Raw genomic sequence first — 25,973 nt, 5'->3', positions numbered from 1 at the left:
TCCCCGCCGGCCGGCCCGCGCGCGCCCCCTGCGCATCGGGGCTCGGGACCGGGTGGGGCCCGGGGCGAAGCCGCACACCCGGAGGCCCCCTGCCCGTGCCTGGAGGCAGCCCCTCCGCATTCGGGCGCACAGCGCGGGGCTCCTCCGGGTCTGGTCCGCGGGGCTGCACGGAGCGCGGTCCGCACGCGGAGAGCTCGGTGTCGAGACTCGTCGGCGCCTGGTCCTCAGAGCAGCTCGCCGGGACGCAGCGGGCCGGGGCGCGGGGTCACCGCTCAGGGCTGCGGCGGGCGGTCAGCTGCGCGGGGGCCCGGCTCGCACGCCCCCAGCACTTCCTGGCTCCCCTCCCCCGAGTGTGCAGACGCCCGAGCGCAGCGGAGGGGAGCTTCTCTCCCGGCCCTGGGCTCGGCTCTCTCTGCCCCGCCCGGCCGGCCTCCGACGAGCCTCTGGCCCGCGTCCAGGTCCTTCCTCGGCCGCGGAGCTCCAGGGGCGTCCGAGGCAGCCGGCCTGGGAGTTCAGGAGCGGGAGTCCAGGAGACCCCTGGCCCCGCGCCCAGGGAGCCCCTGGTCTGATGGGGCGGTCGGATAGCCGCGAGAGCCATGCGGGCAAAACGGTCGGGAAGGCTTTGTAGGGGAGGAGAGGCCGGAACCAGGAGGGACTGGGGATGGATGAACTCCGGGTGGGCTGGAGGGGGTGGGGGCGTCCCTGCGGCGGGACGTGGACCGCTCTAGGCCTGCGTGCTGAGGATGGGGGACTCTTGCCTCCCCAGTACAGGGGCTGATTAGAAAAGCGTCGGGGGCCGGAGTGTGGGAGGCATTTAAATCAGGTCTTAGAGGGTTTGGGGAGCCGTTGAGGGGAGTAGCTCGTGGACGCGGGGTTTTGCGGAGGTGCCCTCTAGCAGCAGTGTGCACGGGGTGGAGAGGGAGCAGATGTTCCATGCGTTCTTATTTGTCGTCGTCTCTACAACAGCCCTGCAAGGCAGGTGAGAGAACGTTGTTTCAGGATCCAGGGGACAGCCTCAGAGAGTGCCCTGCCAGGTTGGGCTCCTTACTACTGCATGAATCTTGTATTCCCGCTGCCCAGAGCGGGGTCTGTGAGGACTGACCAGGTGATGGGATGAGGCAGCAGGAAGTGGTTGCTCCAGGGAACGGTCCCGAGCCCACACTTGGGTCCAGGCCCCCTGGCAGTTGTGGGAAGAATGGGGGGTCAGGACCCTCTCCGCTTCCATGGCAGGCGGGACCTTGTATGGCCAGCCTCCTGCCCCTTCCGGGCTGTAGTTAAGTGGGGAGAATGGTATTTTCCCTGCAGGGTTCTTGTGAGGGGTCCAGATGCTGAATGTGAGTTGCTTAGCGCGGGGTAGAGTGACTGCCACAGAGACCCAGCAAGACTAGGGAAACCTTGGGGAGTCCAGTGGTTTGGACCTGCCATTTGACCTTACCTGCCAGAGCAGGTCCCCTCTGCCATCTGATCTGCTCCCCCTCACCCCAGAGTGGAATGTCTGTTCTGCTATCCCCGTAGGTACGCAGCGTGGGAACCCCCCATCTGCCCCCACTCAGGATGCCTGAGGCTGCTGAGCTGTCGTTTTCTTTGGAGCTGCCCTGGGAGTCCTAGACCAGGGGCTCTACCCACTCACCTTCTTTGAGACCAAATGGGCGTATCTTGGACTCACTTTTAGGAAAGTGTATCCTGACTTTTTCTGACAAATCAAGGAGCTTGTTGGGGTTGATGGGACTGGGGCCCTGGTAACGTCCCCACCCTAATGCTGAATGGCACTCGTGAGCCCTGTGTGCATGCCGGGCACACTCAGGGGGACTCGGGGAGGACGGCACCTGTTTTGCACACACGCACACCCTGGTTATTTTTTCCTCTTTGGCCTGAGCGTGGGGTCAGGTCGTTTGAAGGGCTGGACTCTAACTCTGGTTTTCGATATAGAAGTGAGGGTAAACACATTGGCATTTCTCTGGTAGAAGCTGCAAGGTGACGGTTCTGTCACCTAGGGATGATATTCCAAGTATGTAACACCCCGTGTGGCAGGGGCTCAGTCCGTTCAGAACAGAGCTCCTGACCTGGCAGTCTTGCTGCCTGGCACCGCAGCCGTGCTCTCGCTCAGCCCTGCGGCACCCACAGAGCCTGGAACCCACCGTTACGCCCTGCCAGTCCTGGGGGCGTGAGCGTGTCAGCCAGTCTCTGCCAGGGGTCAGCTGTAGGAGATGGTGAAAGGGCTGTTTGCTTCATAACTCACTGGGCCCCCTTCATAAAATATTTTAATGGCAAAACAATATAAGTTACAAAAAAGATTAATGCAGAACAAAACAAGAAAATAAAAGTTATTGCAGAGGGATAACCTCTTTTAAGTATTTTTTATTAAGAAGCATTTTCTTAAGCCATTAGGCAAAGAGATAAATCAGGCTTTTAAGAAATCGTGAAGTAGGGACACCTGGGGGGCACAGCGGTTAAGCGTCTGCCTTCGGCTCAGGGCGTGATCCCGGCGTTATGGGATCGAGCCCCACATCAGGCTCCTCCGCTGGGAGCCTGCTTCTTCCTCTCCCACTCCCCCTGCTTGTGTTCCCTCTCTCGCTGGCTGTCTCTATCTCTGTCGAATAAATAAATAAAATCTTTTAAAAAAAAATCGTGAAGTATGCTTTAGGACCTCTCTTGCTAATTTTGGTCATAACTTCGCTCCGGATTGCTGAGTGCCGTCTCCTGCTCTCAGCACCTGCAGGGGAGCTCATTCACCTCACACAGGTGAAGGCAGCAGGCGTGATGCTGATCTCCCCATTTTACAGGTGGAGAGACTCTGAGTGGTTGAGTAATGGACCCATGGGCCAGCAGGTGCAGATGGCAAAGCTGAGATTCTAACCGGGCGGTCTGGCTCTAGAGCACACGGATGCTTTTACCTGCTTTTCTGTCACGTTCCTGAACTTGATAGTTCTTTATAACTCACCTTGAATTTCTGTCTTGCGATTTTGCGCAAGGTCTAGAGCGGGGATTCTCAGCACATCCCGGGGGCCACTTCTCCCCTGTGGTTCAGATCCCCCCATCACACTCATACCCCGACTCCCGCCCGATGCGCTGAACACGCTGCTGTGGTCTAGGCACGTGCCACGCAGCTCCTGTCCCTCGGGACCCGAGCACCTATATGGTCAGCGGGCTTTAGCGGCCTGTGTGGGGGTTGCCCGAGTCCGGGGGACTTCTGGGAAGACTGAAAACGGAGCCCTGGGATGCTGCTGCTGTCTCATTCCTGCCTCTTTGTCGTGTGCCACTCCTTCTATTTGTGGACCTGGGCTCTCCGTGCAGGCAGGGAAACCGCGGCTCAGCATGATTATGAAATGATTGCCTGGGCCGCACAGCTATGGAGTGGCCGAGTTGGGACAAGAACCTTTCTGTGTTCAAAGCCCACGTTCCTGACAGTGCCTTATTTTGCCAGCCCACTGTCCCATTTTACAAGCTCACCGCCTTCCGTTGCCCGCACCTGTGGGACCTCCTTACACCCCTTTCTCACTTGAGGGGAAGGACGGTGCCTCATACATTTTCCCGGACTTCGGCGCACCCAACACTCCCTCACAGTTGGTAGCCCGGGCCGACGCCGCAAATGCCACGCACCAGGGTGGTATTGCGTGTGAACAGACCCGGCAGGCGGCCCGTCTCTTATTCCCCCATTTCTGTTAGAAGTTCGGTGCTTTAGTCATTGAAAGACAGTGCAACTAGGAGGCCAGAGGGCAGCCTACATTTAAGGACAGTTAGGAGCACAGTGGGGGCAGTGGGGACGGGTGGGGGGTACAGAACCTCTCCAAGGAGGCTCCCTGCTCCACCCCAGCCACTTCTGCGAGGTAGGAATTGAGGTCTGACGTGGCTGGATAAGACTTTTCAAAGGAAGCTGAAAATTGAGATTTTTGGACAAGATCATTGTCATTTTTAAACACAGGCAACCGATTAAATATTTTTCAATATTTGTGTGTGCCAAAATGACCAAACAAGATCAGTGAACTGACAAAACCAAGTCTGGAGGCAGTGCTCGTGGAGCTGTCACCCCGAATGCCCTCACGAGGACGTCAGAGCGAGGAGTTTCCTCTAACTGGCCAGCCCGCTGGCTTCCAAAGGTCAGCCTCAGAAAGGGTCACGTCACAGTGCCTGCGAGGCTTCGGAAAATACAGATTCTGGGGCCCCAGAGCCCTGGGTCTATGGAGTCAATCCGTGGGCTGGGTCCCAAACCTCTGCAGCCTTTCAGAGCTTTCCAGGTACTGCTGACATCCAGCCAACTTTGCTCCCCAAGGAGGATTTCCGGACTTCCCTGATGACCACAGCCCCCTGAGGCTCTTGGTAAAAAAACGCATCTTCCCAGTCCCATTTCCGTGGGTCTGGGATGGGGCCTGGGAATTTGGTTTAATTTGGTTTTAACAAATTCTTATCCGAGAAGTCTGGAAAATCCTTGCACTCATGTCCTCCGGAGACTGGGAGAGGGAAGCTTTGCCCAGAACCACACGGAGTGACCCTGCCCGTCTGCCTCTCGACCAACGACCGACGGAGCTCTCGGTCGGCACCCTGCGGGCTGCCCACCGAGCAGCTGTGGACACTGGGGCACGTTCTTGGGGTGGGGGCACACCACTGGTGCGTGCAGGGCCCTCTGCATGTGATTTGGCAGCAGACAGGCGAGTTGGTGTCTGCAGCCTGGCCGGGACGGAGCTTTGGGCTGGGCTCGGCTGCCCTCACGGCCCCAGCAGGCAGCCACAGAGAGGGCCCTGGTGGGATGTTTGCAGGGCGCCCAAGCATTCCTATGGGCTGAGAGGTCATTGTCCTGGGCGGCCGGGATTCCGGAGAGCTGGGCATACACCCAGCTGGTCGGGGCAGGACCTCGGGCGGAGAGAAACATCAGACGGGCCAGTTTCCTAACTGCTGCTCAGCCTGGGTACGGTAGAGAGGGAAAAGGGCACGGGAGCATCAGCCCCAGGATCTCCGGCCCCCACGGTGGCCCTGCTCTGATGTGTCCATGTGTCCACATGAGATTTCTTTTGAAGATTAGGTCTGGTAGCTAGATAAGTTTGAAAAACTTGATCTAGGGCAAGTCCTTTATGTCAGCGATGGGGAAACAGGCCCAGCAAGGGATGGATCCTGCAGAACGGTGTTCCTGAAGAGGCTGAAGCGGTCGGGAGACGTAGCGCCCAGGCTCTGTTCCTCTCGCCGTGTGGCACTGGGCCAGTTGTGCACGGCTCCGAACCTCCCTCGGCTTTCTTTGGAAGCAGCCTGCAGACTTCGCCGCAGGTGTCCTTGCCTGGAATCCACAGCCCCAGGAATGTGGGCAAAATTGAGAGGGTCCATGAACTCGATGGGGGCTATTCCATCTTTGAGTTTGTTTACTGTAGCGTTTCCTTCGGTTATGCATGTCCGCACCAAACTGCGTACCGTCCGCAGCATGTGACTGTTACTGAGCCAGAAAACCCCCGTATTTCTGTCTCAGAGCAGACCGATGCTCTTCACTAGTGGTCGCTAAATTTGCCCTTAGGTGTTGCTTAATGCATTCGTAACGGGTGCTTGAGTCTATATCCCACTTCCAAAATTATTTTGATGACTGTATTTCAATATAATCCATTTCCTTGGCACTCGCTTGCATTTTATCTTACGCATTTGAAAACGTTATTCCAAGAAGGGGTCCATGGCAAACAAAAAAAAGGTTAAGAGTCTGGTGTTACTGGGAACTCTAGGAGGACGACGACGACAGGGATTCTGCCAAGTGCAAGGGCCTGAGCGCAGGTCTGCAAATTTTTTCCAGGCCTGGAACCTTCTCTTCAAATAGAACTCTTGAGTGTAACAGAAACAAAGCAGAGCTCTGCTGGGGCAGGGACCACGTGTCTGGGTGGTCCTCCTCTATCTCCCCATGCCAGGGGTCCTCGAGGCACATGCAGGGTGCTCTCAGGCACCCTCGGGCCCCTGAGAGCACATTTTAAAATCCACCAGGCTCTACAATTCACCCTAATGATCATAATTGCCTGCACGTGCAGTCAGCCGGCCAGGCATGACAGGGCGAGGGGGGTTCAGTTCACTAATTCTCACAAGAGCCCCAAGAGCACAAGCGGTGAGTATCCCCGTTCTGCAGACTCGGGGCTTACTGAGAAACTAAGACTTAACTCCTGAAAGCACTGAGACCCTTTTCTGGCCCATAAAGTTTCCAACAAAGACCGGATTCTCGTCCTCCTGGGGTTTACACTGGGAGAAAATAGACAAGTAGAAAAAAATAGTTAAAATGTTAAGCCACATGGTGTGTCCCACGTGCTGTGGGAACAAGTAAAGCAGGGAAGAGGGACAGGGAGCTGCCATTTGGAAACAAAGCGGTCAGGGGAGGCTTCTGCGAGCCGTCTGAGTAGGACTCGGACGTGAAGATTTCGTCCTGCGGCTGCGCAGCCTGGGAGGCAAAGTGAGTCCACCTGGAGCGCAGAGCCCGCAGCGTGCGCCCCGGAGCAGGTGTGAGGCCAGTGGGCTGCGTGGCAGGAACTCGAGCAGGTGTAGCGGAGATGAGATTGAGGGATCAGCACCTTGCCCGGCGTCCCCGTGGCTATTACCAGAGCTTTGCCTTTTTCTGAGATGCGGCCACGGCAGGGTTGGGGGCCGGGCGTGGGGGCTTGGTCCGTTCTTTTGGGATGACTCCCTGTGGCCGCTGTGCCGCAAGCAGCCTAGGGGCGTGGGGGGGGNCCTGTCCTACGAGCTGTGGCCGCGCGTGCTGCGCAAGCGGGACGTGTCCGCACAGGGCGCCGTGCCCGCCTTCTACGAGCTGCAGTACCGCGGGCGCGAGCTGCGCTTCAACCTGACGGCCAACGTGCATCTGCTGGCGCCCGGCTTCGTGAGCGAGACGCGGCGGCGCGGCGGCCTGGGGCGCACGCACATCCGCGCCAGGGCGCCCGCCTGCCACCTGCTAGGCCAGGTGCAGGACCCCGAGCTGGAGGGCGGCCTGGCGGCCATCAGCGCCTGCGACGGGCTGGTGAGTACTCGCGCCCCCTCCAGGTCGGACTGGCCACTCCCCGGGGGCGTCCTCCCGCTTGAACGCGAGCCGGAAGCACCCGCAGGCCGTGTTAACACGGTCCGATAGGGTGCGTCGGGTGGGTCTCCCTTTCCCAGTGTGGAAGCTGCAGGTGCAGAGCCTACTTTGAGAATCATTGTGTAGACCGGGTAACTCCTGGAACAGCTCAGTCCTTCTTCCTTGGGAGCCTCGCTTATGACTGTGTTCCCCCACGGGTCCCTTTAGGTGGTTCTTCTCGGGGTAACGCAGCCTCCCAGTACCTTTCCTCCCCGGACATGAGGCCCCAGCCGCCTGCTCCTGGTGGAGGTGATGCTGGCTGTGGCTTGCAGCCTTAATTGCCTCCATGTGCTTGGGTGCTGGGTTGGAGGGGCTCCCGCTCCGGGCAGTACAGGCACCCCTTCTACTCCGGGCTAGGTGACCAGCTCTGCCCTCCCCACTCTGGGAGGCGCGGGTGGGCTGTGGGAAGAGCTCGGGGGACGTGTGTGCGTTGTCAGCCATCCACCGTTCCCCAGGAGGGCCCTCGGGTCAGAGTGCTCAGGAAAAGCCATGGGCTGTGGCAGGACGGGGCCTAATGACAGACAGCCCACACCACAGCTGCAGGCCATCTAGACCTCGGAGAGCCTGGGCCTGTGCTCCCTCATTCCATGGATCTTGTTGACTCTGTAGCAGCTGAGCGTATGGGTGCCATTCCCACTTAGAGAAGAGGAGACGGGCTCCGAGGAGCACATTGCCCACGGCCACCCAGTTACGCACTCAGACCTGGTGGTGCAGTTTCGGGCACTTGGGGCTCCCGGCCCTGCACATCCCAAGGGGCAGACTTGGGGCCAAGGAGGGAGCTGCAGGGGAGATAAAACCCTTCTCCCTGTTGGAGGCCTGGGCTTCCTCTGGAGGTGGTGGGCTGCCCAGGGACACTTCCCAAGGCCCACCCGTCCCCTGGCCTCTCTGAGCCTTGGCAGACGTGCCCGAGACAGCCCTATCTGCCTCCCTGCTCTGGCAGGCCCTGGGACCAGTGGGTAGGGTGTCCTGATGATAGTGGGCATCCTGGTGTGTTGGGTGTGGCCGAGCTGCACTGCGAGTGATTCATCACCTCAGGGAGATTGGGATGCAGGCCATTTGCAAGAGGACACAATGGCTGGCCTGCCGAGAAGAAGGAAAATGGCCTGGATGCCCGGCTGACTCAAGACGGCCATCCGGGACTGGGGGGAAGATGCCATGTTAGATTTCGCGTAGCCCTGTTTCCTGCTCCTGACGGGGTGGGGGGTGGGAGGGGGCGTCCTCCTGAGATCAGCCTCCGACTAGCCTGAGGTAGCCTCTGGGCTCAGCCCTGTGCTGTGTGAAACGGCAGGGAAGGCCATGCCAGGCAGAGGTTCCAGAGTGAACGACCGCCCACAGGGAGGAAAGCACGTGCATTTGGGGTCGGTCAGGGGTGCTGGGAGCCGTGTGGGCTCAGCTAGGCAGGATGGGCCTCGGGGACAGGCGGGCAGAGCCGCCCGGCGCTAACCCCCCCCCCGTGAGCCTGGCCCTTCTTTCCCAGAAAGGTATGTTCCAGCTCTCCAATGAGGACCACTTCATCGAGCCCCTGGATGGGGTCCCCGCCCGGCCCGGCCACGCCCAGCCCCACGTGGTCTACAAGCGCCAAGCCCCTGAGAGGGAAGCAGCTCGGGGTGACGCCACGGTGCAGGGCACCTGTGGGGTACAAGGTAGGTGCCTCTGCTGCGAACTCTGGGGGAGGGGATGTGCCTGGAGGCATCGAGCTCCTTTCCAGAAGCCTCTGTAGTCAACACCTCCATGCTCAGCTCCCCTGAACCAAAGGGACGCAGGCAGACCGACAGACACATCACCATAGTCTGTGCCTTCCCAGTGGGTCACGGGCCTGAGGCCCATGCCTGGCAGGCCTGCCCCAGCTGAGGCCCTGGCGGATCCCTCTCACGACCCCCTCACCTGCCTTCCCTTCTCACTGCCTGCCACACCTGAAGCTCTGTTAGCCGTTCTTCCTTGAGTGGCCAGACCCGTCAGGGCAGCGAGGCAGGAACCTCCCTCCCTTCCCCACTCTGGGCCCAGCCCAGAGCCGCTGACCCATTACTGGGGACCTAGCTCCAGCACCTCCCTGCAGAGCGGCCACATCGCTGGCCAGTACAGGCAAGGAGCACCCACCAAGGGCTGCTGGGGTCTGGGCCCCACTCGGCCAGCATGCCGGCCTCAGAAGCTGCCACAGCTCAAGGCCTCCATTCGTTGGAACAGGCATCTAGACCCGCGCTTTGGGCCTCAGTCCTCTTGGCTTCATGGATGTGCGTCCTCCTCTGCCTGGGGCAGCCTGACACAGTGGAGCAGGTCTCCAGTGGGGACGGCCTCGGGGCGGGGGTTCGGGCCCTGGGGTCCCCCTGTGCTGGGATCCGTCAACGTCTGCGGACAGCATGGGGAGGTAGGGGCCCGGAGCTCCGTGCTGCGTTCATATCTACCCTTTCATCGCGCTCCAAGGGCACCTCCGAGGCTCCCTAGCTGATTCCTATTTATAGTCGGGGATGCTCCGGGTCAGAGGAGGGCAGTGACCGGGGCAGGGTCACACAACGCAGGTCTGGGGCAGAGCCGCAGTGGGAGCCCCGCGCCGCTGCCCTGGCCGCCCTGGCTGCTGAGCGGAGGCCCTGGAGACGCGCGCCCTGGGCCGGCCGCTAACCCCCACCCCACCTGGGGCCCGCAGCGTCCTCGGAGCCGGAGGTGCAGCGGGAGCGTTGGGAACAGCGGCAGCGGCAGCGGCGGCGGCAGCGCCCGCGGCGGCTCCACCAGCGCTCGGTCAGCAGAGAGAAGTGGGTGGAGACCCTGGTGGTCGCCGACGCCAAAATGGTGGAGTACCACGGGCAGCCCCAAGTCGAGACCTACGTGCTGACCATTATGAACATGGTGAGGCTGTGCGGGGTGGCGGTGGGTGGTGAGGTGAGGGCCACCAGCGGGCTGGACCCCAGGCCTGGGCAGGAGGAACAGCGTCCAGCTCTGGAGTCCAGGTGGGGCAGGCCGGGCTGGGGGGGAGTCACCAGGAGAGAGCCGGGCTGGGGGCAGGGCCTTGGGGGGCCGGGTGTCAGCCCCTCACTGGCTCCGCTGGCTTTGGGGAGGAGCCGCCGGGACAGAGCAGGGGGAGTGGAGGCAGGCGGTGGCAGTGGGGGGGTACAGCTACGGTCCCACACCTAACTGGGGGAGCCCGTAGTCGGGTTGGTTCATTCACGCTGGTCTAAGCAAACCTTTGTCCTTTGTGCCGGGGACATGGAAGTGTCCAGTCAGAGCGGCCCCTGCCTGTGACACCAGCATTCGTGAGAGTTCAAAGGGTCTGTCCAGTTTTGCAGTCCACCAGCTGCTGACTGCAGACAACACTTGACCTGTCTGAGCCTCAGTTTGCTCATCTGTGAACTGGGCATGATGATAGTAGCTGAGGCTTGTCCTTCTGACCTGGGCCCCACTTGCCGGTTGAGAAAAGTAGGCTGTGAGAGGGTGAGTGAGTCGCTCAGGTCACACAGCGAGTGAGGCAGGGCAGAGCCGGGTGGGAGCCCAGGCGTCCGGTCTCCCTTGGTGCCCTGTGGCTGGCCGGAGCTGGTGATCCCAGGACTGCCTGTGGTGCCGGCCACTCCCTCCCTGTGGTAGCCCCAGGCAGGAAAGATCTGTGCCCCAGCCTTAGCAGGCCACCGCCACATGGCCCCGCTGTCCTGGGTGACTGAGGGTGTGTGCTCTGCGTGCCCAGGCCAGAGCCGGCTGCTTCCCCTGCACCAGCCCTTCCCTTCCTGCAGTCCTGAGACATCCACCGCCTGTCCGCCCACTTCTAGTGGTGAGGCGGGGGCTCCGGGACAGGAGGGGCGTCTCTCCGTGGTCCCCGCGCCCCCACTGCTCCGGCCTCACCAGCACGCTCAGCTCTGGGCCCGCTCCTGCCTGATACCATCCTTCGGCTCCCTGCACCTCACGGGGTAAGAGGCTCCACCTCCCGCCTGGCCCGGGAGACTCAGAGCCCAGCCAAGCCTCTGTGCGGCCTCTGTCTGCCCAGCAGGGGGACCCTCTACAGGCCAGGGTTTGGGGGACTGTTGACAGACAGCAGGGCCTGGCCCCCCCGGAGGAGGGGAGGACGAGAAAGGCCAGGTTCTGAGGTCACAGGGCCGTCCTCCCGTCTCAGGGCTCAGCCCAACAGAGGCCTGGGAGCTTGGCTGTAGCCGCTGGCCATTCATTTCCCCTCACCTTTCCTGGGTGTTCCCTGTAGGCCAGGTGCTGAGCCCTCCAGGCTCTCCCGTGACATTCCCTGGGGGACGGGTCAGCCATGGCCCCGGGGCCTGGCCCCTTCCTGCCTCCCTGTCCAGGCGCACAGGACCCAGGCATTCCCTGTGTGACCCCATCCTGGAGGAGGGGTCTGGCACTCTCACTCACCTGCTCTGGACTGTATCAGGCTTTCCTGAGCTGGCAAGTCCAGCATCGGTCAGGACAGAGGGGCCCGCCCAGGAGCCTCACAGTGCCTGACACCTGGGGAGGTGGCAGGGACATGGGGGGCACAGACAGCCTCGCGAGCAGCTGCTTGTCCGTTGTCCCACAGTGACTGCCTTGCCTCAGCCTCACCACTGTTTTATAGGGGAGGGAACAAAGGTTCAGAGAGGCCTAGGGACTTGTTCACAGTCGCACAGCTGGTTAGTGGCAAGGCTGGGGCTGGAGCTCAGATCGGCATATGCCTCCAGAGCCCCACTGTGTGCCAGAGATGGGCAGCCGGGAGGCTGTGGTGCCAGAGCTTGCTTAGAAGGGTGGGGGAGCAGAGCGGTGGAGGTGGGGAGAGCTTACCCTGTGTCCCTCTGGAGCAGATGCGTGTTCGTTGAACGCTCATGTAAGAACAGGGTCCCGCGCATGGGAAACTCTAGCTCACTGTAACATTTCTCAAAGAACGTTCTGGGGAGGACTTATTCCAAGGGATGCTAGTAAGTGTTCTGTGAAAAAAGACGCCACTGTTGAAGAAGTTTGGCAACGGGTTAACAAAAAGGAACACAGACTTGTTTACTGCGGGACTTCTCAGAGCCTTCAGAGCTAATAAGCATTGAGAATCCCTACAACTGGACAGACGGCATTTTCCAAAGTCAAGAAGAGCAGGGGCTTTGGGTCACACCTGGTTCTGATCCCAGATTAACCCTCCCTTGGAGCCTCAGTCGCTCCACCCGTAAATGGGGGTAGTTACGCCTACGTGAGAAGTGAGACCATCAAACAGGACACTGCAGGTAGGACGCGCCATACAAGGACTGTTCCTGTTGGGCTTGGTACGTGTCCGCCCAAGAGCCCCTGGCCTCCAGCCCCACAGCCTGCTGCAAGGCAGCGTCACTCTGAGGGCCTCGGACAGTTCGTCACTGTCTTTGTGCCAGACCCACATGTGGGTCTGGGAGCTCAGCTGGGTCTGCACGAGGCTTCATGAGACAAGTTCCCCACCTGCCGCACTTTGCATCCCTAGTTCTGTTTACGCTGTCTGAGGACACTGGCCCTTTATGAGCAGCTCGTGTCATATGGTCGGCTCAGAAGCTTGTGGTCCCCTGTAACCCCCAGATCATTCACGCACCGTGCACCCGGGCTTGCTGTCCAGGCCTGCAGCAGAGGAGGGCTGGGCTTCCTGGGGACCAGTTATCCAGTTGAATGGTGACCTCAGGCCGTTGGCAGACCCTCTCTGTTGAGCGGGTCAGCGAGTTCCGACTCTGCTCCCTCCGGAGCCTCCGGTGTCTGCTTTGTCCTCGTGCTTCTTGGAGGCAGAGGTGCCACGTGCTAAGGGACGTGGATGGAGCTGCCCCCGCGCTCACTCGGGATACAGGGGCCGGCTGTCGGGACAGGTCTTAGCAGAAACTCGGGCTTTCCCACCATCCAGACCCACTTTGCTGGGACCTGCTGCCAAATCCACCTGTCTCTCGTCCAGGAAAGACTTGTTCTGATCTTTCTCATTTTCCACTACTTTAAAACGAGATAGTGCATTGAAAATACTTAGCGAGCACCCAAGATTCATTCGTTCGGCTATTTCTTGAGAGCCTGTCGTGTGTCAGGCACTAGGTGGGTCACTGGGCTGTCAGAGGGAGCCCACACAGACGCAGCCTGCGTGGAGCTTGGGTCTGGCCCAGGAGAGCGACGTCAGTGACACCATCATCCTGAGGAACGTGCAGGTCAGCGGAGGGCTGCTAGGAAGGACAAGTTCATGGTGCTTTGGGAGTGGCCGGTGGAAGGAAGGCTCCCCGGAAGATGTGCTGGGGGGTTGAGAGCTGGTAAGGGGGGGGGACGTGACTGGGCAAGGATGAGAGGAAGGGTATTCCAGGCTGAGGACACAGCATCTGCAGAGGCCCTGCGGTAGGGACGCTCAAGGGATTCTGAGCAGGCCAGAGTAGTCGGACCCAGGGAGTGAGGACAAGAGAGGCGGTCAGCGTGTGGGTCGGGACTGGGACTTTGTCCTCACCCTGCGGACGGGAAGGCCCGCTTACTGCTCTGAGCAAGGGCGCTGTGTGACTGGGCTTGCATTTCAGTGGCAGGTGGCCATGGGGCTGTAGGTGGGCAGGGTACGTGGGGACACTGCTGAGAGATCTCCACAGCCGGCCAGACAGGACGTGCTGGCCCCTCAGCCTGGGTGGTGGCCTTGGAGGTGGACGCAGGGAAGCTGGAGGGGGCAGAATGGGTTGATGTGGGAGGAGGCGGCGCACAGGGGCACCCCCGGGCTTCCGGCCCGTGCACAGAGGTGGACGGGGGCCCACGGCAGCCCTGCTTGTCTCCCCTGTTCCTGACCTTGGGTTCTCAAAGTGCTATTCGTCCCCGTTATCAAGGCCTCTGGCGCTCTTTTGAAGTGTGTGTTTTGTCCGTTCCTGTTTGAATGTTATTTTTCTTGATGGAATTGTTAGAAGCCAACTTGTAAGTGCGTGTCCTGCCATCTCCACCTGCGGGGAACCTGACGCCTGTCCCCGGTCGTGGGCTGGCCTCTTCCTTGTCCTGAGGGAGTTCTCAAAGAGAAGATCGCTTTCCCTGCACCGTGATGCACCGGCCATCTTTGGGGTGGCCTTCTCTCCCGGGACTGAGGGGGGTGCCCTGTGTAACCACGGGGCCTCGGAGACTCATGCATACCTGCCCCATGGGACAGCAGGGCAGTGGGGAGACTCCGGGGGCCTGCACCTGTCCCCATCCCCTCTCTTGGTTCTGCCCAGGTCTCCCACTTCGTGGGAGGGCTCCCTCCTGGGATGCTGGTCTTGGCGTCCCCAGGGCAGGAGGAGGCTGCAAGGCCGTCCCAGCTGAGGACAGCCGGCAAAGAAGGGCCTGGGGTGGGCCGAGAAGCCAGCATTTGGGTTGCGAGCCAGGGGAGCAGATCCCACGCTGGTGCTCAGGCCCGGCCTGGGTTGGTGTATGTGCAGACTGTTGTTGCCAGGCTGGGGACGCGTGTGTGCGTGTGGGTGTGCGTGCTCCAGGTGGGTCGGAGGTGGCTGTCTGCGCCCTCCGGGCAGGGTGGCAGCCCGACCCCATCTCTCGGGCAGGTGGCTGGCCTGTTTCATGACCCCAGCATCGGGAACCCCATCCACGTCACCGTCGTGCGCCTGGTCCTGCTGGAGGAGGAGGAGGTGAGAGACAACGTGGCCTCACGCTGCCCCGTCCCCGGACCTGCCCCGTGCGGAAGGGCGCCGTGAGCTTCCTCGTCCCGGGCAGGGCACCCTCCACCCCCCAGTCCCTGGCCAGCCTTCTCTCCGGTCCCCCCGGGTGTTCCTGTGGGAGGGGTGGTCAGGCCTGGCTCGTTCTCCTGCTGCCTCCCTGGGCCTCGGTGTCCTGCGTCCGTATGGGGGGTGGGTCGTGGCCCCTTGGGGCTCAGGGGAGGCGCCAGTGACCACTGTGCTCTGTTGGCCCAGGAAGACCTGAAGATCACACACCACGCAGACGACACTCTGATTAGCTTCTGCAAGTGGCAGAAGAACATCAACACGAAGGGGGATGACCACCCGCTGCACCACGACACCGCCATCCTGCTCACCAGGTGCCGGCTGGGGGGTGCGCGGGGCCCCAGATGGTGGGAGGCTGGAGACGGGATCCCGTCAGCGCTCGGGGACATCTTTCTATCCTGAAATGCCTGTGGGTTCTCCTGGAGCAGTCAGGAATGCCAGACTCCCTACGCCTGTGCCCACTGCCCCAGGGCTCACGTCTGGCCTCCTAGAGCGCGAGCCCACGACCAGGACACCGACCCTGGTCCAGTGCACAGAGCTGCTCACGCTTCCCCAGCTGTCCCCAGCTGGAATTCCTGTGCACGTGTGCTTTACACACTTCATCACACGTGTGAGTCCCCGTGTCCGCCCCGCAGTCTGGATACGCGGCAGTTCTGTTGGAAGGAGTCCCCGTGTCCCCGTTGGGCGGCCTAAGCTGCCGCTCAGCCGCCAACCCCTCCCCCCACCTTGGAGAAGTGCAGGTCTGCTGGAGGCGGTCCTTCACGGTTCTCCCTCTGCGGGGCTCCGGGAGTACCTCTCGGCACCCTCCCTGGGACAGGAACCAAAGTCCTGCTCGGGGCTGCTCCCCAGGCCCAAACGGGTGTCCTGTGTGCGTGAGGGCCCTGCCCCTGCATGGCCATGGTGCCGGCAGGCTGTCTGGGTGGGAGGGGAGGGCCGCCCTCCTTGCTGGTGCTGGCTCGATCTGGGCTCCGGGGGGCCTGGCACCGGGCCAGGTCAGCCTGAGGGCCGCCTCTCTCTGCACATGCAGGAAGGACCTATGCGGGTCCAGGAACCAACCCTGCGAGACGCTGGGCCTGTCCCACGTGGTGGGCATGTGCCAGCCTCACCGCAGCTGTAACATCAACGAGGACACGGGGCTGCCCCTGGCCGTCACCGTGGCCCACGAGCTCGGACACAGGTACTCCTCCCGCGGCCACCCCAACAGCCCAGCTCCACCTCCCCAGCGGGGAGCCCCGGGTCCCAGGGAAGGGAGCCCGCCCCTGGCCTGGCCATATGTGCTGTCCCTGCATGTCCCCACAGCCAGGCTGCTCTCCTGTCCAGTGGGGAGAGGCCCACCCGGGTACCCCTGGGGCTGGCTCGGGGAGAGTCCTGTGTGAAGTGGGGTTGGCATGGCTAGAAAGTCAGCACGGGTCTTGAGTGGTCCCTCCACGTTGCTCTCCGTGCTTGCATTTTGACCCTTGGTCCCGCCACACCTGTATTGCTGATTGCTTGTTACCCCAGGCGAGCGCTCTGCCCTCTCGGGACCTTTGTGTGTTCCGTGTTGGTCCAGGGGGCTGGGGTCAGGGATGCTCAAGGCTCGCTCCAGCGGACACGCCTGTGCGGGGCCGGTGCCCTGAGCCAGCTGGGCCCAGGCCGTCGGGCTGGCCGATGGGGCAGCACCTCAGACCGCCAGGCTGCGGTGAGGGTGGGCCCATAGCCGGGCCTTCTGCTCAGAGGTTTGGGGGGGGTCATGGTTTACACGCTCGGGGCTCCTTGACTGACAGGGTGCAGGGCCTTGAAGCTGCCTGTGGTGGTAGAAAGAGCACGCTGCCCCGAATCGGCCATTCTCTGTGTTCCCTCGGCCGGGTCCTGAGCTCTCTGAGCCCCCGGGGCAGTTCTGAGGACACAGAGAGATAGGGTTTCTGCAAGGGCATAGCACGGCGCCTGGCACATTGAAAGTAAGTGCCAGGCCAGTGTAATTTTTCTCGTCTCCTTTCCAAGGAGGATGTCTTGAGAACTCTTTTGGGATAGGGTGGCCCTTTACTCCAGCTCACAGCCTTGGGCCGACGACCGTTGTCAGACCTTGCTGGGTGCCAGCACCCTGCAGGTGCTCAGGCAGTTGTCCCTGGAGGAGGGCTCAGGGAGCACAGCTGTCCCACCCACATTGTAGGTCAGGGAGGCCGAGGCTCCCAGAGGGGTTTACCTTTCCGAGGCCACACAGTGGTTTAGTGGATTCGCACTGTGCAGGCCGGCAGGAAGGGGCGGGCTGGCAGCCTCCCGCGGCTCACCCGCCCCTGCGGCCTGTGCTCTCACACAGCTTTGGCATTCAGCATGATGGAAGCGGCAATGACTGCGAGCCCGTTGGGAAACAGCCTTTCATCATGTCTCCACAGCTCCTGTACGACACCGCCCCCCTCACCTGGTCCCGCTGCAGCCGCGAGTACATCACCAGGTTCCTGGAGTAAGCCCTGCCCCGGGGGGGAGGGGGGCACGGAGGGCAGCAGGTGGAGCTGGGAGCGGTCTCCCCAGGCTGGAAGGGGAGGCCGTCGGAGCTGTGTCTGACAGCCAGTAAGAGTGGGCACACATGCCGGGGGAGAGGAGTGGCACTCCCATACAGCAGCGGGGGCTGAGACACAAGGGAGCTGAGGGCGTCGGGAAGGTGGGACCGAGTGGGGTCTTGGGGACCATGGGTCCGGGGTGGGGATGCGAACCTTGGGCTTGGGATGGGAAGGAAACCAGACGGGGCACAGGACTGGCCACGTGGCCAGTGGAGTCCAGGGAAAATTGCCGTTAAAGAGGCCAAAACTAAAGTTTTTCCTTTCTTTTACATCCTCTTAATTTGTTAGTGTTTTTTATTTGTTATTTAATGTTGTAAGCAAAGAAAAATTTAAAAATTTGAATTATTAGCGCAGATTGACACTTGACCTTTATTTTGTGCACCAGCTATAAATGCAAGTCTAAGAGGATTGAACTCCTGTGTGAGTCACCAAAATGCCACAAGCGGATTTCATAGCTCCTGTTTACCAGAACAGTAGAAACCTGCCCAAGGGTAGACGGGGTGTATTCTCCTTCTCAGTATGTGTGCATTCTGCCAGCACTCCCCGCTTTCGGCTTGCTAGCCAGTAGCAAAGTCTGAAGGGAGAAGGGTCTGGGGGTCACCCCATGTCCCCTTCTGCCTCCTGGCTTCCGGCATGTGTTTGGCTGAGACGAGGAAGTAATACCAATAATGAAGGACCACACAGCTTTTGGTTGTTTGTTTCTTGACACATCATTGCCTTCTTTTTGCACCTCAACAAGCTGTGGTTCCAGGGGACAGCGTGGCCTCTGTCCTCTGCCCCGGTGTAGACTGGGTGCTTTTTAGGCCTGTCCTAACGTCCTGTGGGGTCATCCTGCTGCTGAGTTTGGAGGGGATGCTGCTTTGTTTTGGTGGAGCACATCCTGAAGTAGCTTTCTGAGAAAAGGTGCGTGGACGTAAGGGGTTTGCTTGTTTGATAGCGTCTTCATTTTACCCTCGCACCTGATTGGTAGTTGGATTTGATATCAACTTTGAGCCAGACGTCTCCCTCCCTCAGTGTTTCAAAGGCTTTTTCCCCATTGTCCTCTAGCTCCTAATATTGCCACTGAGAAGTCCCATTGCAGTCTCACTCCCGGGCCTCTGTCTGTGACGTCCTAAAACATCTGGAAGCTTTTCTTTCTCTTTTTCTCTCTCTTACGGTGATTGTGCCTTGATCTGTTTTTATTTTGGAGGGTACTTGGTGGAAGCCTTTCTTTTTTTGTTTAATTCCAGTAAAGTTGACGTGCAGTGTAATATTAATTTCAGGTGTACAATTCAGTGATTCAACACTCGCCTACATCACCCTGTGCTCATCACAAGTGCTCTCCTTCATCCTCATCCCCTGTCTCCCCTATCCCCTACCCTCCTCCTCTCTGGTGACCGGCAGTGTGTTCTCTAGAGTTAAGAGTCTGTTTCTTGGTTTGTCTCTCTCTCTCTCTCTCTCTTTTCCCCTGCTTTATCTGTTTTCTTTCTTAAATTCTACATATGAGTGAAATCATATGTTGTCTTTCTCTTATTTTGCTTAGCATAATACCCTGTAGTTCCATCCATGTCATTGTAAATGGCAAGATTTCATTCTTTCTGATGGCTGAGTAATACTCCATTGTGTATATACCACATCTTCTTCATCCATTCATCTATCGATGGACACCTGGGCTGCTTCCATGTCTTGGCCATTGTAGATAAAGTTGCGGTAAACACAGGTGCAGGTGCCCCTTAAGTTAGTGTTTCTGTATTCTTTGGCTAAATACCTACTAGAGCAATTGCTGGAATATAGGGTAGTTCTGTATTTAACTTTTTGAGGAACCTCCACACTATTTTCCAGAATGGCTGCACCAGCTTGCATTCCCACCAACAGTATAAGAGGGTTCCCGTTTCCCTGCGTCCTCGCCAACATCTCTTGTTCCTTGTGTTGTTGATTTTAGCCATTCTGCCTGGTGTGCGGTGGGATCTCATTGTAGTTTTATGAATTGTATTTCCCTGATGATGAGTGATGTTGTCTTTTCATGTGTCTGTTAGTCATGTGTATGTCTTCTTTGGAGAAACGTCTGTTCTGCCCATTTTTAGTTGGATTATTTGTTTTGGGTGTTGAGTTATAGCAGTTCTTTATATGTCTTGGATACTAACCCTTTATTGGATATGTTGTTTGTAAATACCTTCTCCCATTCCATAGGTTGCCTTTTAGTTTTGTTGATGGTTTCCTTCGCTGTGCAGAAGCTTTTTATTTTGATGTCGTCCCAATAGTTTATTTTTGCTTGTTTCCCTTGCCGGAGACAGATCTAGAAAAAAGTTGCTAAGGCCGATGTCAGAGAAATTACTGCTTGTGCTATTTTTTTTATTTTTATGGTTTCATGTGTCACGTTTAGGTCCTTAATCCATTTTCAGTTTATTTTTGTGTAGGGTGTAAGAAAGCGGTCCAGTTTCATTCTTCTGCATGTGGCTGTCCAATTTTCCCAACACCATTTGTTGAAGAGACTGTCTTTTTTCCATTGGATATTCTTACCTCCTTTGTCGAAGATGAATTGGCCATATAATTGTGGGTTTGTTTCTGGGCTTTCTTTCCTGTTCCATTGATCTATGTGTCTGTGTTTGTGCCAGTACCATAGTGTTTTCACTCCTACAGTTTTGTAGTATATCTCGAAATCCAGAATTGTGATGCCTCCAACTTTGCTTTTCTTTTTCAAGCTTGCTTTGGCTATTTGGGGTCTTTTGTGGTTCCATACATATTGTTTGTAACTCTGTGAAAAATGCTGTTGGTGTTTTAATAGGGATTGCATTAAATCTGTAGATTGCTTTGGGTACTATGGACATTTCACTAATTTTTCTTCTTCTAACCCATGAGTATGGAATGTTTTTCCATTTCTTTGTGTCATCTTCAGTTTTTTTCATCAATATTTTATAGTTTTCAGAGTGCAGACCTTTTTCCTTGTTGGCTAAGTTTATTCCTAGGTTCTCGATTTTTTTTGGTGGAATTGTAAATGGGATTGTTTTCTTAGTTTCTCTTTTGCTGCTTCACTATTAGTGTATGAAGATGCAATAGACTTCTGTATGTTGAGTTTGTAGCCTGAGATTGATTGAATTCATTTATCAGTTCTAGTAGTTTTTCAGTGGAGTCTTGAGGGTTTTCTATAAATAGTGAAAGTTTTACTTCTTCCTTGCCTATTTGGTTGCCTTTTATTTATTTTTCTTGTCTGATTGCTGTGGCTAGGACTTCCAGTGCTATGTTTTGTACAAGTGGCGAGAGTGGACATTTTTGTCTTCTTCCTGATCTTAGAGGAAAAGCTCTCAGTGTTTTATCATTGAGTATGATGTTGGCTGTGAATTTTTCATATGTGGCCTTTATTATGTTGAGGTATCTTCCCTCTAATCTGAAACTGCTTTGTTGAGGGTTTTTATCATGAATGGATGTTGTACTTTGTCAAATGGTTTTTCTGTGTCTTTTGAAAGGATCATGTGGTTTTTATCTTTTCTCTTACTCATGTGATGTATCACATTGATTGAATTGTGAAACTTGCAACCCGGGAATAAATCCCACTTGATCCTGGTGAATGATTTTTTAAATGTGTTGTTGGATCCAGATTGCTGGTATTTTATTGAGAATTTTTGCATCTATGTTAAGCAGGGATATTGACCGGTAATTCTCTTTTTTTAGTGGGGTCTTTGTTTGGTTTTGGTATCAGGGTAATTAATGCGGGCCTCAGAATGAATTTGGAAGTTTCTTTTCTATTTTTTGGAGTAGTCTGAGAAGAATAGGTATTAACTGTTTAAATGTTTGGTAGAATTCACCTGTGAAGCCATCCAGTCCTGGACTTCTGTGTGTTGGGAGTTTTGATTATTGATTCAGTTTCATTGCTGGTTTAAGTTTTCTATTAATTTCTGATTTTGTTTTGGGAAGTTATATATTTCTAGGAATTTATCCATCTCTTCCATGTTGTTCAGTGTGTTGATACATAGTTTTTCATCATTACAATCCTTTGTATTTCTCATCTTTCATCTCTGATTTTTTTTGCGGTCCTTCTCTCCTGCCTCCTCGCTCTGTCTCCTCTCTCTATTGTTTTGATGAGTCCGGGTAAAGATTTATCTATTTTGTTGATCTTTTTAATGAACTAGCTCCTGGTTTCATTGATCTGGTCTGTTTTTTAGTTTCTGTTTCATTGATTTCTGCTCTGATCATTATTCTTTCCTTCCTTCTGCTGGTTTGGGGTTTTCTTTGTTCTCCTACTGGCTTCTTCACATGTGAGGTGATTAGGTCGTCTTTTTGAGATTTTTCTTGCTTATTTAGACCTGGTGGATGCTTTTTCCCTAAAAACCCATGTCCTTTCTGAAAACGTTCTCGCGTTATTCGATAATTTGTATTTTCTCCTCTGGAACTCTCACCATTCAGCTGTTCTCTCATGTTCTTACCTTATGGGTTTTTTTGTTTCTGTTTTTGTTTTTTTTACTGGTTTTTATCTCTATTTTCTGGATGACATCCTTATATTCATCCTTCTATTAAGTTTCTTCTATACTTTCAACTTCCTGAACTTCCTTGTTCACTAAATACTCCTTTTTATTATGTTTCCACAGTCGTGGTTTCCTCTCGTCTCTTCCTGAGGTTATTCCTTATACGGGTTAAACTTTTTTCTTCTGCTCCCTGCAATATCTTTATTTCCTTTAGTTTTATTTATTTATTTTTTAAGATTTTATTTATTTGAGTGAGAGAGAGAGAAAGAGCACGAGCTGGGGGAGGGGCAGAGGGAGAAACAGGCTCCCTACTGAGTAGGGAGCCCGATGTGGGGCTCACCCTGGGATCATGACCTGAGCCGAAGGCAGATGCGTAACCAACTGAGGCACCCAGGTGCCCCCTTTCCTTAATTTTAAAAAATATTTCATGTCAAAGGTTCTGCTTTGACCAGTTCTGCTTCCTGTCACACGCAGGAAGAGGCACCAAGATACCAGTTGGCAGGCTTGTGGACCGGGCAGGATTTTTGAGTCTGTGACCAGGGACTGGCTGGGACAGGGCTGTGTCTTTGGGAGGTCTTCAGATATCAGCACCTAGGGCCCTTTCTGGAGTGGTTCTCTTTCCCCAGAGACACTCTCATCTTGTCCTGGAAGGTATAAGTCTGGCTGTGGCATCCTGGCACCCAGGTGGGGAAAGGCCTTGGTGGTTTCCCACCCTTCCCTGTGTAGACTTCCATTTGTTCCCTTCTCTGTAGGGCCCTCCGTGGGTGTCCCTGGGCCAGATCCACTGGTTCACCCTCTTTGGAGAGCGAGCCCTGGGTCTCTGTAGGCAGGGAGGTGGCCATCACCTGGCCACATGGTTGGGGAGCGGAGGTGGAGTCTGATGTCTCCAGTCCCCTGCCCTACTGGCTGGCGCCCTGGCCTCCGCGGCTCCCTGGGCCTTAAGCCCGAGCCTTTCTCGGGTTCTGCTTCTGGGTACTTTCTCCCTGTAGGACTTGGCTTATGGCTCTCACTGTCCCATCAGCTCAGCTACTAATTGACCATCTGCTTTCCAGCTTCCAGAATTTTGCTGACATTTGTCATCTGTCCTCATCACCTTCCCCCTTGCCCTGTGTCCTTGTTTCTTCTTTTAATGTCATCCTAGTGGGGTTCTGGTGATGACGTTGTGAAATATCGGTGAGGTTCAGTGGGGTGGAGCCCGGAGCCGATGACCGAGAAAGAATTCTTGAGATGCCTTTGGTGCAAAATTGGTGGTTTATTAAAGCACGGGGACAGGACCCGTGGGCAGAAAGAGCTGCTGCCCCGGGTTGTGAGAGGTGGCTGTTGTATACTATGGGGTTGGGGGAGGAAAGGAAAAAGGGAGTTTTCAAGAGGATTTTCATATGTTAAAGAAGATTCACAAGACACGGGAGGCCTTGCCATTGTCCAGTTAAGTTGTTTTGCCCTCTAGCAAGGCATTAACTTTAAGATAGTTGGGAACTTCTGGATTCCTAGAAGTATCTGTCTATCGCCTGCAGGGTTTAAGACATTTAGTTGTATTTACATTCCCTTCTGGAAACTAGGTTAGTGATAGAAATGCTTGGTTCTTGTAAATCGCTAACACCTTTGTAAACTGAGGGAGTCTTAAACAAGTGTGGTCTCTATAGGTTAACTGTTTCTTTGTCCTTTAGGGCAGCCAGGAGTGCCTGAGGAAGTCAGGTACATCCCAGGGGGAGGGGGGTGCAGGGTGTCAGCATATGCTTTGTCTTCAGCCAGCCTTCTGCTCCCTCAACACTGGGAGGGCGTGGAGCTCAGTCTGCCATGTTTTTCTAGAAGTCCATTACTGTGGGTTTAAGTGGGGACATGAGCATGTCCGCTGTGGGTGTGAGCAGGGACTCTGGCCTCTGACGGTGGAGGGATGGTGGAGGGATGGCTGAGGGGCGGGGGGCGGAGGCAGAGAGGAGTTGTGGGTGATGGTTAGGGCCTGGACTCTGGCCTCGGCTTTTGCTCGTGTTGGCAGACACGTTCCACGAGGCTCCTGACGGGCTGCCTGGCGGATAGCTGTGAGTGTTCAGCCCATTGCCGACCACACCGTTCGCATTCAGAGCTGGGCGCCGGTCACCACTGCTTCTAAGTGGGCGAGGTGGATGCGAACCCGTGCTGGAGCCTGGGCAAGTGGAGCAGGCCTGGAAAAATCCCAAGGGCGTGTCTCCTGCCCCAGCTGGGGGCAGAGAAGAAGGGAATGGGCTGGAAAATGAGCCACCCCTGCAACACCCCCAGGGCCTGTTCCCAGCTGTCCCCACCCAGGGAGCCGCCCTGCACCCTGCCTCCAGGACGGACACACACACAGCGTCTCTGTGCTCTTTCAGATGCTGGAATGCAAGAGGGCCTTGGCTGGGGGCCTGGGCCGAGGGCGAGGGCGGGGAGAACGGGCAGAGCCTGCTGGGGTGGCCTTGGGGGGGGGGTGAGAGGGGGGCTGCGTGAGGGCAAAGGCCAGAGAGAGGCAGTTGGCAGCCGGGGTGGTCTGGGGCTCACCTCCTGCCCTTCCATCCTGGAGGCCAGGAAAGGGGGAAGGAGAGGGGGGCCTCAGGTGGGAGGTGTGGTACCAGCCTGTCCTCCAGCCCCTCACCCTTCGTCTCCCTGCTGGGGGAGGACGGGCTCCACCCAAATAGGGTCGGGACAGAGTGACAGATGCCCAGTGGGGGGCTCAGGACGTGTTTCCTGGGCTCCTTGCTTTCCCTCCCGGACGGACGGGAGGCCCCGCGGGCTCTGCAGATAGTGCTGGGCATGTGTCAGCAGCGTCAGGGGCCTGGCGGTGAGCCGGCCGGAGGAAGGAAGGGCTGGCGGCCGCTGCCCGTGTGACTTTCCCAAGTACAGGCTGCTATTTCTACCTCCGTAGCTCGGGGTCCCTCAGGCAGCCTCAGGCTCCGCGATGAGGTCGCCCAGGTCTCTGGAGCGATGGCCCAAGGCCGCGTGGCTGAGAGGAGAGTATGAGGTGCCGACTCCCCGTTAGTGCTTGGGCCTGAGTAGGGCCCTGATTTTGGTGGCGGGTCCTGCGTGGGGCCCCCCAGTGCCCCCGGCTTCTCACACACATACAGGATGGGTCAGATAGGCTGTTGTCACTCAGCTGCCGGGCCCACAGGACATGACACATGGCAAGTTCCAGCCAGGAGACAAAGGCCAGAAGTGACCATGGGGCTGCTGGGGTGGCACGGAGGCAGGGCAGACTCCGAGCTGGAGGAGCCCCCAGTCTGGGTCTGAGTCAGAGGGGTGAGCTAGCCTGCCTAGCCCGTGTCTTAAACTGTAGTTAAGAAGGAGCTCCAGGGCCAGGGTGACCCTGCCCCCCCCCCCCAGGCTGATACTTGGCCCCAAGGGCCAGGCCAGTGGTTGGAAGGCGCCTCTCTCTCTGCCAGGGCTCAGCTGCCGTGGTTGTGAACTTATTTGAGGTCAGGCTTATGGGTGTGGCCCAGGGCGAGTGCCACTGAGCCTTGGGCCCTGCGTGTTTACGGAGAGGGGACAGGCGTTTGAGAGGCAACTGAGGACCTGGCATGTGATTGTCCAGGGCAGAGGGCTGCTTATTTGCCAGCGCCCATTTCCACTAGCGTAGGTGGTCCAGGTGATTTTGGGGGGGGGGCAGTCCCCTGCAGCTCTGGGTGGAGCTGGGGGCCTCAGGAAACCCCACAGACACCCATGCCACCCTGGGCCCCACAGCTCCCCTCTGAAATTGGAACTCCAGGATCCCAGAGGCTGACCAGCTCCCCCCCCACGCTGGCCCATGTGCTGGCCTGCTCCCGTCTTCTTTGGCCTGTCCCCGTCCTGTGGTGTCTGCTCTACGCCTCCCTGTCAAACCCCAGCACCCATCGCCTCTGCCCTTCTGACTCTAACCAGGATCCCCTGCTCATCTGGCCCCCCTACCTGCTACCAGCCACCCTCAAGCACCCCAAACTGGACAAAGAGGTTTCTGCCTCCCCCTACCCTGCCTCGGGCAACTACCCATGGCCCCCAACCTCAGCTCTCTCCAGCCACTGCCCTGTGGGAGGTCCCCGGACACTTCTCTGATTCCTACAGGACAGCAGTGAGCCCTGGGCTGGTTGGTCAACATGCGGGGCCTGGCCCCGGCAACGGGATGGGCACTGGCCCCCAGGGGCAATAGCTGTGCACAGGGGTCCATGGAGGGATGCACTGGCAGAAGTGGGCTGGAGCCAGGCCTGGGATGCCCTCCGCAGGGCCCTTCTGCCTCCGTACTCCCTGCCTGCTGGTGTGGGTCCCCTGCCCTGCCAGGGAAGGCTGGCAGAAGGCAGGCAGGGCTGTCCCCGGCCCTCCTGGGCTGTTGTCCCCGCCA

General features: G+C 57.4%; 1 protein-coding gene across 1 annotated transcript in view; it reads left to right on the top strand.

Annotated features, from left to right (window-relative positions):
• The window catches only part of ADAMTS7 (ADAM metallopeptidase with thrombospondin type 1 motif 7), a 42,316-nt gene that overhangs the window by 951 nt on the left and 15,392 nt on the right, over positions 1–25,973 (top strand). The window contains exons 2-8 of the mRNA XM_034668877.1: positions 6,662–6,967; positions 8,541–8,706; positions 9,705–9,904; positions 14,503–14,586; positions 14,869–14,993; positions 15,707–15,856; positions 16,976–17,119. Of these exons, the coding sequence (XP_034524768.1) occupies positions 6,662–6,967; positions 8,541–8,706; positions 9,705–9,904; positions 14,503–14,586; positions 14,869–14,993; positions 15,707–15,856; positions 16,976–17,119 (1,175 nt within the window). The remainder of the gene's footprint in view (positions 1–6,661; positions 6,968–8,540; positions 8,707–9,704; positions 9,905–14,502; positions 14,587–14,868; positions 14,994–15,706; positions 15,857–16,975; positions 17,120–25,973) is intronic.

The sequence above is a fragment of the Ailuropoda melanoleuca genome, chromosome 9 (assembly GCF_002007445.2).
Source record: "Ailuropoda melanoleuca isolate Jingjing chromosome 9, ASM200744v2, whole genome shotgun sequence".
NCBI lineage: Eukaryota > Metazoa > Chordata > Mammalia > Carnivora > Ursidae > Ailuropoda > Ailuropoda melanoleuca.
Note: the sequence above shows the minus strand (reverse complement) of the source record. Positions and strands in the feature narration are given on the sequence as shown.